Genomic DNA, 20,587 nt, shown 5'->3' with positions numbered 1-20,587 from the left:
AACGGTGGAATGATGAAGATCATCAAGAGGCCAGAATTGGAGGAGCGCAGACGGGTTGTGAGGCTGGAGGAGATTGGAGAGATAGGGAGGGGTGAGGCATGGAGAGGTTTGAAAACAAGGATGAGAATTTTAAATCTGAGGCGTTGCTGGAAAGGGAGCCAGTGTATGTCAGCGAGGGCAGGACTAATGGGTCAGTGGGGCTGGGTGAGAGTTAGGATACGGACAGCAGAGTTTACCAAGGGTGAAAAGTGCGAGGCTGGACAGGAATCCATTAGAATAGTCGAGGCTGGAGGTGACAGGAGAATGGACGCCAGTTTCAGCAGCAGATGAGCTGAGGCAGGAGCAGAGTTGGGAGACACCAACATCAGCCGGTATAAACTGAGATTTGAAAAGTAAATGAGGAGAGCGAGAGAGAGCCAGAGACAGTCAGGGAGAGAGAGTGAGAGAGACAGCCAGAGAGAGAGTGAGAGAGACAGTCAGGGAGAGAGAGTGAGAGAGAGAGAGAGAGAGACAGCCAGAGAGACAGCCAGAGAGAGAGAGAGAGACAGCCAGAGAGAGAGCGAGAGAGAGAGAGAGACAGCCAGAGAGAGAGCGAGCCAGAGACAGCCAGGGAGAGAGTGAGAGAGAGACAGCCAGGGAGAGAGTGAGAGAGAGACAGCCAGGGAGAGAGTGAGAGAGAGACAGCCAGGGAGAGAGAGAGAGAGAGACAGACAGAGAGAGAGAGAGAGAGAGACAGCCAGGGAGAGAGTGAGAGAGAGACAGCCAGGGAGAGAGTGAGAGAGAGCCAGCCAGGGAGAGAGTGAGAGAGAGCCAGAGGCAGCCAGGGAGAGAGAGGGCCAGAGACAGCCAGGGAGAGAGCGAGAGAGAGCCAGAGGCAGCCAGGGAGAGAGAGAGAGAGAGATAGCCAGGGAGAGAGAGAGAGAGATACTGAGAGAGAGAGAGAGAGACCCACAGAGGAAGGAGGTTGGCTTTAACATGCCAGGGTTTATAAGTTACTCCATCACCAGTCTAAGGTGCCATCCAGTTGGTTGGTTTAAGATGTGACAGGTCAGCACAGTGCCAGCCCAAATGAAATGTGAACAACCAGCCGGAGAATCCTGCTCCACTCCCTCATTCCACAAGAACAAACAGAAGGAGCTCTTTCGGTTTATTTCCTGAAGCAGAGTGTGCCTTGCCTCAGGCTATCCTGCTGTGCGTCTGTCTGAGGCCCTGGTCTACACTGTACCTGTATGGGGCGCCTTCACTTCTCCCCTCCCTCACAGCGCGGTGACTCTCTGCGGGTTCCTCTTGACCCTATCGGATGACACGAACCTGCCCTCTTAGAGCCCCCTGTGGCCTCCAGGTGCTTCAGTCCTGTTGTCAGGGGCCTGCTCCTCACATCCGCCCTTCCCTGCATCACCACCCGCTCCGAACATGGCAGGAGGCGGTGAGCTACCCCACACTGCAGAGGGAGGACTCAGTTCAACTGCAGAGCCATCAGCAGGGCTCACTATCACTATTTCATTGCAGAGATTTTGCACACTTTGGAAAGATTCCTCAGTCATAATCCTTTATAACTAACACAGCGTCTCTCACCAGCTGGCTTTGTAGCCACATGGACTCATTTTAGTGAAAACGCCTCCAGTGCACTCACACAATACAGGTAAAGGTGCTTAACAACTGATATATTTACTTAACAAACATCCACCATTCGGTAACCAAGGAAGTAGTAAAAGGTTCACATCAAACCAGAAGACCACTCCACCTTTCATCTCACCAACAAACATGATAAAAAGCTTAGCGTTCACACACACACACACACACACACACACGCAGCCAATACAGAGGCTCAATGGGTGGAAGCCACCGCTCATTTGTAAATTTACTAATATCAGGAAAGGTCATTTCCCACATCTGGATTTCCCGGGTAGCCACATGTGGCCGATGTATTGGACAAACACAAAATTCTCCCTCCCGCGGGTCCCGCCAACCAAAAGGACGAGTTCAAAGACACAGGCCTGATGCTTCGGTGAGAAAAGTCCGGTCAGGAACAAGGAGCAGCATAAATGTAGTGAACAATGAACAAAAAAGGAGATTTATGGACCTTTCGGGGGACTAATTTGGTTTTTGTAGGGTTTCTGTTACAGGCGTCATCTGTGGCTCAGTGGGAACACGCTCGCCCGAGCGAGAAGGTTGTGAACTCAAGTCCCAACCCAGAGACTTGAGCCACAAGATCTAGACTGACTGAGATCCCTGAGCTGTTGACTCTGCCTTGAGCAATGCAGCCCTGACTGGGCAAAAGGGGAGATTCTTCACAATTAAAAAAAAACTCCTTAAAAACCTGCCAAGCAAACAAAAGGAAGACCTGCGTTTCTGTAGCGCCTGTCACAACCTCAAAGCTCTTTTTGCTTTAGAAGATCCCAGAGGCAAGGAAATACTTTTTTGAGGCACAGTCACTGTTATAATGTAGGAAACGCAGCAGCCAATTTGCGCACAGCAAGCTCCCACAAACGGCAGCGTGATAATCACCAGATTATCTGTCCTTTTTTTTTTGTGAGGTTGAGGGATAAATATTGACCAGGACATCGGGGAGAACTCCCCTGCTCTTTTCCAAATATAGCGGCCGTGGGAATTTACATCCACTTGAGAGCTGGGGGCCTCGTTTTTATGTCCCGCCCAAAAGAGGGCACCTCAGACAATGCAGCACTCGCTCGGTACTGCGCTGGGAGTGTCAGCCTAGGCTCTTAGCTCAAGTTTCTCTTTCTTCCCAAAGAAAGTCAGGACAAAGTACATTTCCCTCCCCACCCCAGAGTGCATTAATGACACCTTATGGGGATCTAGAGGTTAAGAGACACTAGCGAGCAACTAGTGATGTCCGAATAGGGAGAGAGTAACTTGGATAAGCAAATAAAGATATAAACACTTGTGAATGTATTCCAGCCTGAGAGTGTTATCAGCTCTCCATGTTTGCAATATTGATATTTGCTCTGATTAAAGCTCAGATTCAGACTATTAATATGACCTGGCCTAGAATCCCATCACAAACTTCACCAAGTTACCGTGTAGAATGGGATTTGTTATCCGGCCCCTGTAGTTTTCCTTTAAAAAGGTCCCAGGAGGCAATTAAAGGGCTGGTGTCTTGAGCAATAAAATAAATTGACGCTACTATACATAGTACCATGGAAGATAGAAAAGAACATAGAAAATTCACGACATAGGAAAGGGGCCATTCAGCCCATTATGTCTGTGCCGGCCGACCCAACCCTCATCCGTAGCCTCGGCCTGCAGCCAGTCACAGCTCTTCAACCAGACACCCAAGTGATTTTTAAATGTGGTGAGTGTTTCTGCCTCTACCGCCCCTTCAGGCAGGGAGTTCCAGACCCCAGCACCCTCTGGGTGAAAAAAATAATGTTTTGTCTCTCCTCAAATCCTTCTATCAATCTATGTGACCTGGGTTTCTGACCCCCCCTCTGCTAAGGCAAATGGATCGTCCCTACTGAGCAGGAGGGCATTCGGCCCATTGCACTTGTGCCAGCTCAATGCAAAAACACTTGGCCCCCCCCATTCCCTTACAGCTTTCTCAAACCCTTTTCAATTCTTCAGGCTCCCGCCCACTTCCCACTAAATAAGGGGTGACGGTAGCATAGTGGTAACGTCACTGGACTAGTAATCCGGAGGCTCCCAGGCTAATGTCCGGGGTCACGGGCTCAAATCCCACCACAGCAGCTGGTGGAATTTAAATTCAATTAATAAATCTGGAATATGAAGCTAGTCTCAGTGAGGGTGACCATGAAACTATTGTCGATTGTTGTAAAAACCTATCTGATTCACTAATGTCCCTTAGGGAATCTGCTATCCTTACCTGGCCTGGTCCACATGTGACTTCAGAACCAGCAATGTGCTTAACTCTTAACTACCCTCAGAAAGACCTAACAAGGGCATTTACGGATGGGCAACAAATGCTGGCCTTGCCCACATCCCATGAAACAAATTTTGGCCACTGTTTCCATGTCATCCAAACATCTCTCTCATGACTGCCTTCCCAATATTGTGACAGCCACTCACAATCCTCCGTCAACTTCAGGAGTCAGGAATTGCCATGAACAATGGATGTTACACATCGTTATACAACGCCACTTGGGGTGTTTATAGACAGAGTCATAACCACTTATCACAAAACACCCCTTTCATGCTTTCCAATATAAAACTGATGCCAACTCCCATTAATATTTCCCAGGTGTTATCTAATCTTTGCCTCACCACACCTTTAATGTGTGGCTCATTAGATTCGCCCAAACATCCTAACTTTAACGGTTAAAAAGTTTTTAAAAAAGAACAGACTTGCATTTACATAGCGCCTTTCATGACCACTGGATGTCCCAAGGTCTTCTACGGCCGATTGAGTGCTTTTCTTCTTTGAAGTGTAGTCACTGATGCAATGTAGGAAATGTGGCAACCAATTTGCGCACAGCAAGCTCCCACAAACAGCAAGATGATAATGACCAGGTCGCCTGTTTTTGTGATGTTAATTGAAGAATACATTTGGCCAGGACACCAGAGAGAGAACTCCTTTGCTCTTTTTTGCCGCGGGATCTTTTATGTCCATCTGCGGGGCAGGCGGGGTTTGGTTTCATGTCTCATCTCAAAGACAGCACCTCTGACTGTGCAGCACTCCCTCAGTACTGAACTGCGGGTGTGTCATTCTAGAGTTTTGTGCTCAAGTTCTGAAGTGGGACTTGAACCCACCACCTTTTGACTCAGCCAGGGCTCCATGGGTGGCACTCTTGCCCGAGTCACGACGTTCCAGGTTCAAGTCTTACTCCAGGACTTGAGCACAAAAATCAAGACTGACAGTGCAGTACTCCCTCAGTACTGCACTAGGACTGTCAATGGTGTCATCTTTCTACTGAGGCATTAAGCTGAGGCCTTGTCTGCCCTCTCAGGTGGACTGAACTATTCCAAGGAGCAGGGGAGTTACCCCTCAATCAAATCTTACCAAAACAGATTATCTGGTCACAATCACATTGCTGTTCGTGGGATCTTTCTGTGCACAAATTGACTGCCGTCCTTTCTACATTACAACAGTGACTGCACTTCAAAAAAGTACTTCACTGGCTGCAAAACGCTTTGGGGCATCCTGTGGTTGTGAAAATTGCTATATAAATGCGAGTCTTTGTTTCAAGAGTCAAGTTTTAAGAACCATGGCTCACACACGATCTGGGGAGATGAAATAAAACACCAGCGATCTGACATGAAACTCGGGTTTTAAAACTAAACCCGCTCGTGTGAAGAGGAAGGAACAGGAGGAGGCCCTTCAGCCCCTCCAGCCCATTCTACCATTCAGTTAGAGCATGGTTGTTCTGTAGCTCTACTCCATTTACCTATCTTTGTTCCATATCCCTCGAAATCCTTACCCGACAGAGTTAGAGTTAATTTCACAGCTCCAAAACCTGGGGACAAATGGGTTACATCAGGAGCTGAGCAACGAGTCTTGATTTCAGTCTGACTGAGGGAGCTGTTTAATGTTTCATCATTGATATTAAGTTACAAGTGTGCATTTCTCAGGCTACACACTGAAATTACTCACTTAGCTGATCGAAATGAATGTACCTGTAATTAGATAACAATTTAAACCCTTGCAGGTATATTTCTATTTTATCTTAATCCTCATGGATAATATATGGCATTTTTATCAAAAAGAATGTCTTGCATTTATATAGCATCACTCATGACCTCAGGGAATCCTAAAGAGCTTCAAAACCAATGAAGTATTTCTTTGGAGTCACTGTTGCAAAGTAGGAATTGCAACAGTCAATTTGCACACAGCAAGCACCCACCAACAGCAATGTGATAACGACCAGATAATCTCTTTATAGCGATGTCGATTGAGAGATAAATATTGGCCAGGACACCAGGGAGAGCTCCCCTGCTGTTCTATAACACCACGGGATCATTTACATCAACCCGAGGGGGCAGACAGAGCCGCAGTTTAACAGCTCCTTGGGAAGGCGGTACCTCTGACAGCGCAGCACTCCCTCGGTCCTCAGTGGGAGTGTCCGCCTGGATTATGTGCTCCTGTCTCTGGAGAGGGACTGGAGCTCAAGAGGTCAAAATGCTACCCACAGAATCACGGCTGACCCATAAGAAAACAACATCTGTTGTGTCCCAACCATTCAGCACCAGCAGACAGCAGGGAGATAGATGACAGGTATCAGCCACGTGTTGCTTCAGCAATAAATATTGTCACGACACCGGGGAGAGGACACTCTCGCTTTCTTTTCAAATAGTGCCGTGGGACTTTTTATACCCTAGCCAAGCAACAGTCCGAGTTTCAACTCTGCCACCGATTCCCTGTTTATTTATTAACCCCCAACTGGGTATAATCTGAAACCCAAGGTCTTAAAGCACAATCAGTTTCAAATTCAATTCTGAAATAAATGTAGTTAAAAGGAGTGTCTAAGATTAACATTCGGTTGTCATCTAGCTCAGAGATCAGCCGCCAAAAAAAACATGGCGCTCGGCAGTTACCCAAATCACTAGTAACTCTGCCAAATTATCCCAGGCATTTTCATTGTTAAAGACTAAAAGTCAACATTACCCAGACTGATTGCTGTGATTCTCTTTCGTTTTGTTCATGCATACGCTGACACATAGGCATGCTAAACACATGTACAAACATACATACATAGATAGACACAGACAAGTGCACAAAAGGCACACAGGTGTATGAGACACATGTACCAGATGTGCATGCAGCCACACACACAGACATGCACAAGACAATGACACCAGACACATCGTGTGCACAAGGTACACATGCACATGCACAGGACAGGCACACAAGACACATGCAGTCTCTCACTAACTAAGCAGGCAGCTTCCACGTGGTGGTGTTCCACATGTTCCCACCGAGTGGAGGGATTATAGCTCACTCCATCCCAGTCGTACAGGAGGGAGGGGCAGAAGAGGTAAATGAAAGTGAAGAGAGATACGACAAACTATCTTGAATCATACGAGTGGATAATCATGAACCACGCACACAGAGCGTGGGTGTCTCTGTGTAAACACTCCCATCACAAGTGTGAAAATTGTATATCACGGGTTCTGTTCCACATGGACTCAGCTGTAACGGAGTTTACTCTGGTTGAAGCTTCAGCCTGTGTTCCACACTTCCTATTGTGCGATTTTTAAAATATTATTCTTTCATGTGGGTGTTGCTGGCTAGGCCAGCATTTATTGCCCCTCCCAAATTGCCCTCTTGTTGAGAGGGCATTTAAGAGTCAACCAGGGTCTGGAGTCACATGTAGTCCAGACAAGGTAAGGACAGCTGATTTCCTTCCCATTAGAGAACCAGGTAGGTTTTTACAACAATCGACAATAGTTCCATGATCAGACTTTTAATTCCAGATTTTTATTGAACTCAAATTCCACCATCTGCAGGATTTGAACCCGGGTCCCCAGAGCATTACCCTGAGTCTCTGGATTATTAGTCCAGAGTCAATACTGCTACGCCATTGCCTCCCCGATTGTTGAGTGATGATTTATTGAATTACCAGTTTTGATTTAATAATACCAGCCCATCCCACAGTGAAATTCTCCCTGGCCCCCAGAGAACTGAAACAACTTGTCACTTTGAGTGAAACTCCAACCCTTTGAAAATGGTAAAACTCAACAGAATGCTTGGAGGAAAGATGATGTCGAGCATCACAGATCTCTGACCTCGGTGTGTGGCGCTGCATGGAACTCCCGCTTGTGATGTGCTCATGGTCGAGGCAGACACAACATTGTTCATCTCTCCGGCAAAGAACTAGCTAAGTTCATGCCTTTCAGAGGAGATGGTAAACCGAGATCCCTTCTGCCCTTTCTGGTGGGCGCAAAAAGATCCCACGGCCACTATTTTGAAGATGACCAGGGGAGTTCTCTCTGATGTCTTGGCCAATGTCTTGGCCTCCCTCAGCCAACGTCAACTGAAACAGGTGATCTGTTCATTATCATACTGTCATGTCTGGGAGCTTGCTGTATGCAAATTGGCTGCCTTGTTTCATACTTTACAACAGTGACTACACTTCAAAAAGTATTTCATTGGCTGTAAACTGCTTTGGGGTGTCCTGAGGTCACGAAAGGTGCTACATAAATGCAAGTTTTTCTTTTCTATAACCAGTGTCAGCACCTGTGACTTCCCTGAACGAGAGCCCTAATTTAGAGAATCATACAGCACAGAAGGAGGCCATTCAGTCCATTGTGCTCATCAGTTCCTTGAAAAAGTTATCCAATTAGTTCAAAAACAATTGGATTTTTTCCCTAATTTTCCCAATCTTATCAAATGTATTGCTGAGAAAAGAGACATGTCAAAGCGTTTTGTCTTGCATTCATCAGGACACTTCACAAGAATACCAATTTTTTTTTTTTTATTCATTCACAGGATGTGGGCATCGCTGGCTGGGCCAGCATTTGTTGCCCATCTCTAATTGCCCCTTGAGAAGGTGGTGGTGAGCTGTCTTCTTGAACTGCTGCAGTCCATGTGGTGTAGGTACACCCACAGTGCTGTTAGGGAAGGAGTTCCAAGATTTTGACCCAGCAACAGTGAAGGAACGGTGATATATTTCCAAGTCAGGATGGTGAGTGACTTGGAGGGGAACTTCCAGGTGGTGGTGTTCCCATCTATCTGCTGCCCTTGTCCTTCTAGATGGTAGTGGTCCTGGGTTTGGAAGGCGCTGTTGAAGGGGTCTTGGTGAATTCCTGCAGTGCATCTTGCAGATGGTACACACTGCTGCTACTGTGCGTCGGTGGTGTTGGGAGTGAAAGTCTGTGGATGTGGTGCCAATCAAGTGGGCTACTTTGTCCTGGATGGTGTCAAGCTTCTTGAGTGCTGTGGGAGTTGTACTCATCCAGGCAAGTGGAGAATATTCCATCACACTCCTGACTTGTGCCTTGTAGATGGTGGACAGGCTTTGGGGAGTCTGGAGGTGAGTTTCTCGTCACAGGATTCCTTGCCTCTGACCTGCTCTTGTAGCCACAGTATTTATATGGCTAGTGCAGTTCAGTTTCTGGTCAATGGTAGCCCTCAGGATGTTGACAGTGGGGGATTCAGCAATGGTAATGCCATTGAACATCAAGGGCGATGGTTAGATTCTCTCTTGTTGGAGATGGTCATTGCCTGACACTTGTGTTGCACAAATGTTACTTGCCACTTGTCAGCCCAAGCCTGGATATTGTCCAGGTCTTGCTGCATTTGGACATGGACTGCTTCAGTATCTGAGGAGTCGCGAATGGTGCTGAACATTGTGCAACCATCAGTGAACATCCCCACTTCTGACCTTATGATGTAAGGAAGGTCATTGATGAAGCAGCTGAAGATGGTTGGGCCGAGGACACTACCCTGAGGAACTCCTGCAGTGATGTCCTGGAGCTGAGATGAGTGACCTCCAACAACCACAACCATCTTCCTTTGTGCTAGGTATGACTCCAACCAGGGGAGAGTTTCCCCTCGATTCCCATTGACTCCAGTTTTGCTAGGGCTCCTTGATGCCACACTCGGTCAAATGCGGCCTTGATGTCAAGGACAGTCACTCTCACCTCACCTCTGGAGTTCAGCTGTTTTGTCCATGTTTGAACCAAGGCTGTAATGAGGTCAAGGGCTGAGTGGTCCTGGCGGAACCCAAACTGGGCGTCAGTGAGCAGGTTATTACTAAGCAAGTGCCGCTTGATAGCACTGTTGATGACCCCTTCCATTACTTTACTGATGATTGAGGGTAGACTGATGGGACAGTAATTGGCTGGATTTGTCCTGCTTTGTATGTACAGGACGTACCCTGGGCAATCTTCCACCTAGTCAGGTAGATGCCAGTGTTGTAGCTGTACTGAACAGTTTGGCTAGGGGTGCGACAAGTTCTGGAGCACAAGTCTTCTGTCAGGGCCCATGGCCTTTGCAGTATCCAGTGCCTTCAGCCATTTCTTGATATCACGTGGAGTGAATCGAATTGGCTGAAGACTGGCATCCATGATGCTGGGGACCTCTGGCAGAGGCCGAGATGGACAATCCATTCAGCATGACCAATATAAGGGGAAGACAACAATTTATACCAATCAGGGTCAAGCTGCCTGGTTTAAATTTCAACCAATGTTTGGCAGTTAACTCAGTCACCATCACTGGTGCATTCTCCATGGCAATGCCACTTGCCAACCAATCAGCAGCCTCTTCACACAAAGTATAAATTGTTGTTTTCCCCTTGTATTGGTTTCTTGCAAAGTGTCCTGATGAGTGCAAGATGAAAAGCTTCAACATGTCTTTTTTTCCAGCAATATTCGAGCTCTGTACTACCAAACAACTACTTATCCAATGTCCTCTGGTTACCGACACTCCTGCCAATGGAAACAGGTTCTCTCTATTTACTCTTTTAAGGCCCCTTTATTATTTTTTTCTTTATTCTTTCATCGGATATGGGTGTCATTGGCAAGGCCAGCATTTGTTGCCCATCCCCAATCGCCCTTGAACTGAGAGGCTTGCTATGTCATTGCAGAGAGCAGTAAAGAGTCAACCACATTGCTGTGGGTCTGGAGTCACATGTAGGCCAGACCGGGTAAGAATGGCAGATTTCCTTCCCTAAAAGGACATTAGTGAACCAGATGGGTTTTTCTAACAATCGATGATAGTTTCATGGTCACTATTACTGAGGCTAGCTTTCAATTCCAGATTTTATTAATTGAATTTAAATTCCAACAGCTTCCATGGTAGGATTTGAATGTCTCTAAAGCCTTAGGCTCTGGATAACTAATCCAGTCATATTACCGCTACATCACCATCTCCCCTTATTACCAAACAAGGACAGTATTGTCCCCACCCCACCCCCACTAGAGCTGTACCTTGAGTGTCCTGCCATCCATTCTTAATTAGCACTTTTCTTAGATAATATCACCACCTTCAACACCTCTTTGATCCTTTTGTCTGTGACATCTTTTGATTATCTGCTCCTATCACTTCTTGCTTGTCCCCACAACCACCCCACCCTCAACTTCTCTCTCCCCCACCCCCCCACCTTAAACCAGCTTATATTTCACCCCTCTCCTAACTATACTTCAGTTCTGTTGAAGGGTCATGTGGACCCGAAACGTCAGCTCTTTTCTTCTCCACCGATGCTGCCAGACCTGCTGAGTTTTTCCAGGTGGTTCTGTGTTTGTTAAGGACAGTATTATAGTGAGGGAACTGAATTAAATGGCCTGAGACTGACAAAACCCATTTTATGGCCAAGTTACATCCCATAGGTGAAATCTTTAACTCTTCAGTGACTTAGGGGAACATAGGAACAGGAGGAGGCCATTTAGCCCCTCGATCCTGTTCCACCATTCAACGAGATCATGGCCAGTGACCTAACTCCATGTACCCACCTTTTCCCTATATCCCTTAATGCCTTTGTCAAACTCTATCAATCTCAGATTTAAAATTAAGAATTGATCTAGTAATTTGCAGAAGAGAGCTCCAATCTTCTACCACTTTTTTTTTGTGTAGAAATGTTCCCTAATTTCACTCCTAGAAAGGCCTGGCTCTAATTTTGAGACTATACCCCCCCTATTAGTGATGTTGGTTGAGGGATAAGCATTGACCAGAGCATTCGGGAGAACTCCCCTGCTCTTCCTTGAAATAGTGAAAAATGGGTTCTTATACATCCACCCCAGAGGGAGGACATGATCCTGCTTTAATTTCTCATCTGAAACTCAGCACCTCAGACAGTGTCGCACCCCCTCACTGGCACTAGAGAGTGCGAGCCCGGAATTCCTGTTGAAGGCTTGAGTCGGATTTGAACCCACAATTTTCTAACTGACAGAAAAGAGCGCTACCCGCTGAGCCATAGCTACCACCTCTTTGCTTATGGTAAGTCTCAGAATATTCCATTATATATCAAGTAATGCACAGAGTTATAATGACAAGGGAAGTATCAAGCAGAAAGGGATGACCTTAAGTGAAACTATCCAACAGTGTTTAACCTGACCTTCATCCGTGAAATTCTTTGTAGGGAATGGCACTCAGTTAATTAGTGGTTAACTATTAAGGTTGCAGGAAGCTCAGATGGGAATTGTTGCTGTTTTGTGAAAACATTTAACCCAACCGGGTGACAATTACGCCAGATGGGAGATCTTTCTACAGCAGTCAATGAACTGTGGCAAACTTCACAAATCCAACCGTATCATCACAGCCCGATTGTCCTACAAGAAGCAATTGCAGCGATGGAGGAAAACATTGAACGTGATGGTGATGTAGCTCCGGACATTTGTCAGGAGGCTGCTTTGTATGTAAACATTTGAAATATCATGTTTCAAAGCAATGCGCGATGGAACCCGCTGTCAAATATTCCATCAATTTTTTTTTTAATTAACGTGGCAGGTAAAAATCCACACACAGCCAAACATAACTCTCTTGAGACATTCTATAGGATGCTTTCAGGAGCCAAGTGATCCTGCAAATGATGTGGACTTACAAAACCAAGACAATGAAACTGGGAAAAGTGTGGCTTGGGTCTCTTGCATTGAGAATTCCAGATGAAGGTAATACAGGGATCAGAGACTCCATATTTCAAGTGCTCTGTGGGGTAGTAGGTTATACGTCACTCAGGGAGCCGGAGTTGCTGTGGCAACATGTGCTTTTAACATGTGTTATAGCCTGGAGCTATGGATAGTGATGGTAGAGGCTCCAACATTCTTTCCATCACACGGCTGACCAGGAATCTCTCCTGGTCATTGGTGTGTGTTGGAAGGATTTGCAGGTTGATACCCAACCTGTTTGGCTGTGTTATGAACACACCCTCCTTGGCCATCAAGTCCTGGAGTGGGACTTGAACCAAGAGCTTCTGGCTGAAGGGCAGGGACACTACCCACTGTGCCACAAGATAAGTGGTCCGTACATTCCTAAATCTGGAGACTGTGTACCAACATCGACCAGATGTTAATGCAGCAAGTTGCTGTGATCGGAATGCACTGGCTGAAAGGGCAGTGGAAGCAGGTTCAATAGGAACTTTCAGAGGGGAGTTGGATAGACAGCTGAGGAGGAAAATTTGCAGGGCTATGGGGAAAGAGCAGGGGCAGTGGGACTAAATTTTTCAAAGAGCCAGCACAGGCGTGATGGGCTGAATGGCCTCCTTCTGTGTCATATGTTTCTATATCCTGATATTCACCGATGCCACTGGGACAAGCACTTGAGATTCCCAAGCCAGTGAAATCAAACAATTTGCTGTTTCACAGCGGGAACCCATTAGGACACCCCAAGCACTGAGCTGGATTCCACACTGCAGGCTCAGGGATGAAGGGGGCTAAAGCACAATTAGCGACAACAGCTTAAATATTCACCAAAAGCACACTCGTCCACCAGATGTTAATTCTCCAGTGTATTTTTCAAATATTACGCACTCGCACCATGTCTAGTTCACCCATCCCCGTGTGCCTGTTGATCTATATTGGCTCCTAGTTTGGCAATGCCTCAAACTTAAATTTAAAATTCTCATCCCTGTTCTCAAGTTCTTCCATGGCCTCACCCTCCCTATCTCTGTAATCTCATCCAGACCCACAAATGTCAAGATCTCTGTGCCGTTTCTGATTCTGGCCTGTTGTGTATCCCCAGTCCTCACTCCACCATTGGCTACCTGGGCCCTAAACGCTGAAATTCCTTCCCTAAACCTCTCCACCTCTCTCTCTCCTCCTTCAAGATGCTTTTTAAAACCGACCTCTTCGACTAAGCTTTCGATCACCTGTCCAAATATCACCTCATTGCAGCTCAGTGTCAAATTTTGTTTGATAACGCTGCCGTGAAGCACCTCGGGATGTTTTACTTTAAAGGTGCTTTGTAAAGTTGCTGATCTATTGAGTTATATTTCTGCACTGTACAAAAGTTCAGCTTTTAAACAAGATATTTAATTGTGAAATATTGCATCCAATTATAAAGTTCCTGTATAGATTTCACCTGGAGAATTGATTTGGTTGAATTTTCCTATTCCATGCATTAGGATCCAACTAAAATGCCAATCCAAAGCTTGGTTTATTTTCCTTGCCTTTAAATTCCTCCACATCCTTGCACTCCCTCCATCCCCCCCACCCACTCACCTGCCCGCCCCCATCACCTTTAACCTCTCCCTGACCTCTGGCACAACTCTAGCCTGCCTCTTCATCCTATCCTCAGCAGTCATGTCTTCAGCAACCCATGCCTGACTTCCTGGAATTCTCTCCAGCCCTTCTCTCCTTCATTAAGACTATACTCAAAATTCACATATTTCGCCAAACTTATCTCATCCCACTCAGCACTCATCTTATCCTCAAGCCTCTGTACAGGCCTCATGTGATGCCTTGCTACAGTCATCGTTCAGTGCTCCATATTATTAAAAGGTTATAGACTTGCAGGTAAAGTCACAAAAAGGATTTACAAGAAATTACAAAAACTGGGAGGTTATAACTATCAGGAAAGGTAGAACAGGCTGTGACTCTTTTCTCTAGAAAACAGAAGACTGAGGGATGACCTGCAGAAGTCTTTCAAATTATGAAAGGGTTTGATAGGGTAGATGGAGAGAAGTTTCCAATTGTAGGGCAAAACCAGAACTCTGGGCTATAGATATAAGGTAGTCGCTAAGAAATCCAGTGGGGAATTCAGGAAAAGCCCCTTTACCTAGAGAGTGGTGAGAATGTGGCACTCACTACCACAGGGAGTGGTTGAGGTGAATAGTATAGGTACATTTAAGGGGAAGCTGGATAAACGAGGGGGCAAGGATTGAAGGATATGCTGATAGGGAGGATGAAGAGGAGTGGGAGGAGGCTTGTGTGGAACGTAAACACCAGCATAGACCAGCTGGGCCAAATGCCTGTTTCTCTGCTGTAAATGTCATGTATTACTTTATGAACGTACTCTAGTTGTTGATCCAATCATTTAATGATCAATCTGAGTTTTATTCACTGTTGGAACAGAAATCTCGCACGCACTAGGAGGTGGCGGCTTACAAAGGCCAACACAACCTGTGTTGTGCGTCAAAATATGTGCAGTTGGGGGGAACCTATGCCTCAGTATAACATGTGAGAATTTGTAATATGGGTACATTAAATCTGATTCATAGAGTGTAACATTAGAAAATATGTATTCACAAGGAAACTATATTTATTAGGAACTGCTTTGAATCTCATGCCAACTGAATCTCATCTCAGGATTCTGTGTAGAGTGAGTTTAGGACAGTATTGACCCAGTTCTTTATGTCTGTCACCTAAAGCACATGATTGCTAGTAATTTGGCACCAATTTGACAACTAGAAGATGCTCCAAGGTACAGAAATGTGGCAAAGGCTAGGTCAAGGCGATTTTCTAAGATCAGGTTTAAGAGTTGTTTTCGGAGCTCCATCCTTCTCTCTCTGAACTGGGAGTGCTTGATGCAAACACTGAGTGACACACCCTCTAGGTTCTATACCCCAAACAGCAGCAAATTTACCAACTGAGCCACTGAGAAGTCCTTCTGCCTGTGCTTTAAAGGAAATTTCGATACAATGAAGTAAAGCTACAGAGAAAGCAGTAGACTTCCAGAGGTCATTTGTCTAAATGCCCTTTGGACGAAGTGTTGATCCTATTTCCATTGAATGTCAGAGTGTCAATGAGTAAAATCTCTCTGTCTTCTGCTTTCCTATTATGTGGGACTAGGAGGAGGCTATTCAGCCCCTCAAGCCTATCCTGATTTCAATGAAATTAAGGCTAATATTTATCCTCACTCAATGTCAACCATGGCTCAGTGGATAGCACACCCACCTCTGAATCAGTAGGTTGTGGATTCAAGTCCCATTGAAGGATTTGAGCACAACATTCAAATATGACACTCTCAATGCAGCACTGAGGGAGTGCTGCACCGTAGGAGATGTCATTCTTTCAGATGAGATGTTGAAATGAGGCCCTATCAGGTGGATGTAAAAGATCCCATGGCACTATTTTGAAGAAAAGCAGAGGGAGTTCTCCCCGATGTCCTGGCCAATGTTTATTCCCCAATCAACATCACAAAAACAGATCAACTGATCATTATCACGTTGCTGTTTGTGGGAGCTTACTGTGCTTAAATTGGCTGCCACATTTCCAACATTACAACAGTGACTACACTTCAAAAAGTGCTTCAATGGCTGTAAAGCACTAGGGGATGTCCTGAGGTTGTGAAAGGCGCTAGAGAAATGCAAGGCTTTTTAAAAACTATCTACCCATCTAGAAAGAAAAAATCAGATTTTAAGTTATTGAGCTAGCATCTACGCTTTTTTTGTGGGAGAGAGGTCCACACTTCTGCCACTCATTGTGAGATGAAATTGTCCCCTAATTTCACTCCTGAATGTTGTGGCTCTCATTAATGTTGAAACCCCTTTCCTAGACTTTCCCAACAGAAAATGTTTCTATTCAAGTTATCAATGAATTTTAAAATTCCTAAGAACCTCAATCAAATCTGCCCCCCACCTCCCCCATTCCTCTATATTCCAGTTACTTATTTTAACTACCCTGGAACCATAGAGATTAGGGGGAAACCAAACCAGGATTGATTTGAACCACGAGCTTTCAGGAGTGGAGTCCCTCGCTGAACGCACTGGGCTACCCAAAATCCAAGTAGTAGCGAGTTTTATTTTAAACAGGTATTTATTCTTTCATGGGATGTGGACATTGCTGACTAGGCCAGCGCTTAGCGCCCATCCCTTATCAGCTTTGAGAAGGTGGTGGTGAGCTGCCTTCTTGAGCCGCTGCAGTCCATGTGGTGTAGATACACCCACAGTGCTGTTAGGGAGGGAGTTCCAGGATTTTGACCCAGTGACAGCGAAGGAACGATGACATATTTCCAAGTCAGGGTGGTGAGTGGCTTGGAGAGGAACTTGCAGGTGGTGGTGTTCCCATCTATCTGCTGCCCTTGTCCTTCTAGGTGGGGGAGGTCATGGGTTTGGAAGGAGTCTTCATTTATTTTTGAAACTACAATAAAATGATAGTCGGGTGACATGTGACCACTTGTCAGGCTCATTTGATCACAAGTTAGTTGCTCAGAATGAACATCAGATATTTCCCCATAGGGAAGGACAATTATTTTAAGGCACTCTACTGCTGAAGTAGGCAGTTGGCTGATCCGAGATAGAATGGTTACTGAAGGAGGAACAAGATTAAAATTTAGAATATTAAAATATAGAACTCTACAGTATGGTGGAAGGCCATTCGGCTCATTGTGCTTGTGCTAGCTCTTTCAAAGGCCTATCTAGTTATTCTCATCCCCTCTGCTCTTTCCACACAGCCCTGCAAATGTTTCCTTTTCAAGTGTTTATCCAATTCCTCTTGAAAGTTATTATTGAAACTGCTTCCTTTCAAACATCGCCTTCCAGATCACAACTCGCTGCATAAAAATATCTCTCTTCATCTCTCCCTCTAGTTCTTTGGCTAATAATCTCATATCTTTGCCTTTTAGTTACTGCCTCTCCTGCAGTGGAAACAGTTTCTGCCTATCCAGATCGCAGAATGTTGAACACCTCTGATCTTCCCTTCTCTAAGAAAGACAATGTCGGCCCTTCCAATCTCTCCACATAACTGAACTCTCTCATCTCTGGCACTCTGTCCACTCACACTAGGGAACTTGACCATGAAAATAGTCAGATCCAACGAAGGCACGTTGGCACTTTTCCCTGTCTGGCCTACATGTGGCTGGTCAACAGTACATGTTTAACACTTAGTGCCCTCTGATGTGGCTTAGAAAGACACCCAGCTGTACTCAGGGCAACTTTGGACAGGCATTAAATGTTTCTACCCCTAATGCGGTCTTAGATGATAATGAAGAAGTTATCTTATATAGGAAAGGTTGAGCAGGTTGGGTCTGTATCCAATGGAATTTAGAAGAATGAGAGGTAATCTTATTGAAACATAAGATCCTGAGGGGATTTTGACAGGATGAATGTTGAGAGGGGTCAGTTTAAAAATAAGGGATCGCATGAGGAGGCATTTCTTCTGAGGGCCGTTAGTCTGTGGAATTCTCTCCCCTAGAGAGCAGTGAACTTAAGAAATAGGATCAGGTGTAGGCCATTTGACCCTTTGAGCCTGCTCCGCCATTCAATAAGGTCATGGCTGATCTGATCGTGTTTCGAATTCCACATTCCCATCTGCCCCTGATAACCTTTGATTCCCTTGCCTAACAAAGATCTATCTACTACGCCTCAAAAATATACAATGACCCCGCCTTCTGAGGCAGAGAGTTCTGAAGTCGCACAACCCTCAAAGAGAAAAAATTCTCCTCATCTCTGTCCTATAAGAGCAACCCCTAATTTTAAAACAGTGCCCCCTGGTTCTGAACTCACCCACAAGAGGAATCATCCTTTCCATGTCCACCTTGTCAAGGCCGTTCAGGATCTTATATACTTCAGTCAAATCACCCCTCACTCTTCTAAACTCCAGTGGAAACAAGCCCAGTTTGTCTGACCTTTCCTCATAAGACAACCCACTCATTCCAGGTACCAATCTAGTAAACCTCCTCTGAACCACCTCCAACACATTTACATCCTTCCTTAAACAAGGAGACCAAAACTGCACACATTGGAGGCTGGGTTGCTGAATATATTCAAGGCTGTTAGATTTTTGATCAACAAGGGAGTGGGTAATTGGGGGGCAGACAGGAGAGTGGAGTTGAGAGACCACAATCGTATCAGCCATGATCTTATTGAATGGCGGAGCAGGTTCGAGGGGCTGAATGGCCTCTTCCTGCTCCTAATTCTCGTGTTCTTGTATGTCCCAAGACCAAATTTTTTAAAAATACAAGGGGAAAAGAAAAGTTATGTGTCCAGCTAGTATACTCCAGTGTTTCTAACTAGGTGTAACCAATGACTCGCTGTTCAAACGCCCTTTCTGTGTAACTAACACTGCAGCCTCCCCAGACTCGAAGTATAATGCTGCTTTCTCTACTTACTGTTGCTGGATTTAAGGTCCCGGTGAATGACTGAAACAACAGCTTCATTGTGGAGGTAGTTCATTCCTCTGGCGATCTGAACAGCCCAATTGACCAGGACATGAGGAGGGACCTTCCGGCCAGCCAGGGCTCGGTTTAAGGCCCCTCCTCGGGCATACTCCATGACCAGACACAAGTTGGGCTCCTTCAGGCAAACCCCCTTCAGCAGGATGATGTTGGGATGCCTCAGCATGCCGAAGAGCTTGGCCTCCTTGCGGACGTTCTCGGCCGTCACACTGATGTCCTCGTCGGGATCTTGCCGTGCCGCTTTGACGGCCACCTCGTCCCGTCCCCAGACGCCTTTGTAAACCTTGCCGAAGCCGCCCACCCCGATGATCTCCTCCAGCAGCAGCTCGTTGAAGTCGATGACCGGGGGCAGGGGGTAGTCCTCGCTGCCCTGGAAGCCGCTGTAAGCCGGGTGGCTGCTGACATAGTTGCTGGGGAAGATGCCCACCTTGTCCTGGATCTTGCCCGTCCACCAGCCCTCGTCCCCGGAGACGTGCGAGTCCTTGGAAAGCAGCTCCACCAGGTCCCCCCGGCGGAGGGTCAGCTCCTCGTCAGCCGTGGACTCGTAGTCGAACACGGCCGTCCAGAAGCTGCGGGAGCCGGGGGCAGGAGGAGGAAGAGGAGGAGGTGGTGGTGGTGGTGGCGGAGGAGGAGGCGGCAGCAGGAGCTGGCAGCCTCCAGGAGACGGGATGGAGGGAGACTCCTGATGGTCCCCATTGCAAGTGGCAGCCTCTGCTGCTGGGGACTCGGTGTAACTCATTGCCGCTGGCTCCATTGCAGAAAACCCTGGCTTGTGCATCCATATACCAGGCTGGCCATTGGGTGCTGGGGCTGTTTAATGAAAAGCTGGCATTGCTCTCCCTGTCTCTGTCGTTAAAATGTCCCTGCAAAGGGCTCTTCTTTTTACAGAGTAATTAATTTTCTTTTCACAATCCGCTTGGCTTTGCATTATTCCCTAAAATACCATTTCTCCTCCTGAAAAATAAAGAATTAAAGGGCCACTACTTCCGCGTTGAAAGATTTCCCCGGGCTCGCTCTCTCCCTGTGTCAGTTTCTCTCTCCGGATTGTCACAATCTCAGCTGTTCCAGCCGAGCCGGCACAATGCGCAGCCGCGCGGCGCTCGCTGGGGGTTGTAGTCCCCGCCCCCGCCTCTGACGCTAGGGGGAGGCAGCACAGGAAACTACGACTCCCAGAGTGCAGCGGGCGCCGCCCGATCTGTGAGGGAGGGGGGGGTGCCAGCCACGCCGACGTCGACGTCGCACTGATTGGCCCAATCAGCGGATTCCATTCCCTGACCGGTCCGCCAATGGGGGAGGAGGAGGGCGGGCTCTTTGCTGCTGGGGGAATATTAATGATTACACATCTTTATTGTGCCTTCAGTTAACATATTAGAAAGAATGATTTCAGTTTAATAGTTTACATTGCTTAATTAAATTGCAAAATTAATATCCTGTGTTCCTTCAATAAATGGCAAATTTAAATTCCATGTTAAATTGCACATTGCATTTTTGTAGGAGTATCTGCCCAGCTCTTTGATCATCTGTACACAGGTTTTGGAATGTTTTTCCACCATATCATTTGCAATGTAAAGTTGTGCTGTCCTCAGTGAAAGGACGTTTGGCAGTGTGTTCCCATGCACACAACTC

At 46.4% G+C, this 20,587-nt stretch overlaps 1 protein-coding gene across 2 annotated transcripts in view; it reads right to left on the bottom strand.

The window, feature by feature from the left end:
* The window catches only part of map3k10 (mitogen-activated protein kinase kinase kinase 10), a 58,033-nt gene extending 37,958 nt beyond the window's left edge, over nucleotides 1-20,075 (bottom strand). For both annotated transcript variants that reach the window (XM_078533143.1, XM_078533144.1), the window contains exon 1: nucleotides 18,896-20,075. In XM_078533143.1, coding sequence (XP_078389269.1) covers nucleotides 18,896-19,739 — 844 coding nt within the window. In that variant the 5' untranslated portion in view covers nucleotides 19,740-20,075. The remainder of the gene's footprint in view (nucleotides 1-18,895) is intronic.
* Nucleotides 20,076-20,587: the final 512 nt, after the last annotated feature.

Source organism: Cetorhinus maximus, chromosome 32 (assembly GCF_964194155.1).
Source record: "Cetorhinus maximus chromosome 32, sCetMax3.hap1.1, whole genome shotgun sequence".
Lineage (NCBI taxonomy): Eukaryota > Metazoa > Chordata > Chondrichthyes > Lamniformes > Cetorhinidae > Cetorhinus > Cetorhinus maximus.
The sequence above is the reverse complement of the archived record's forward strand: the minus strand, read 5'-3'. Positions and strand labels throughout refer to the sequence as shown.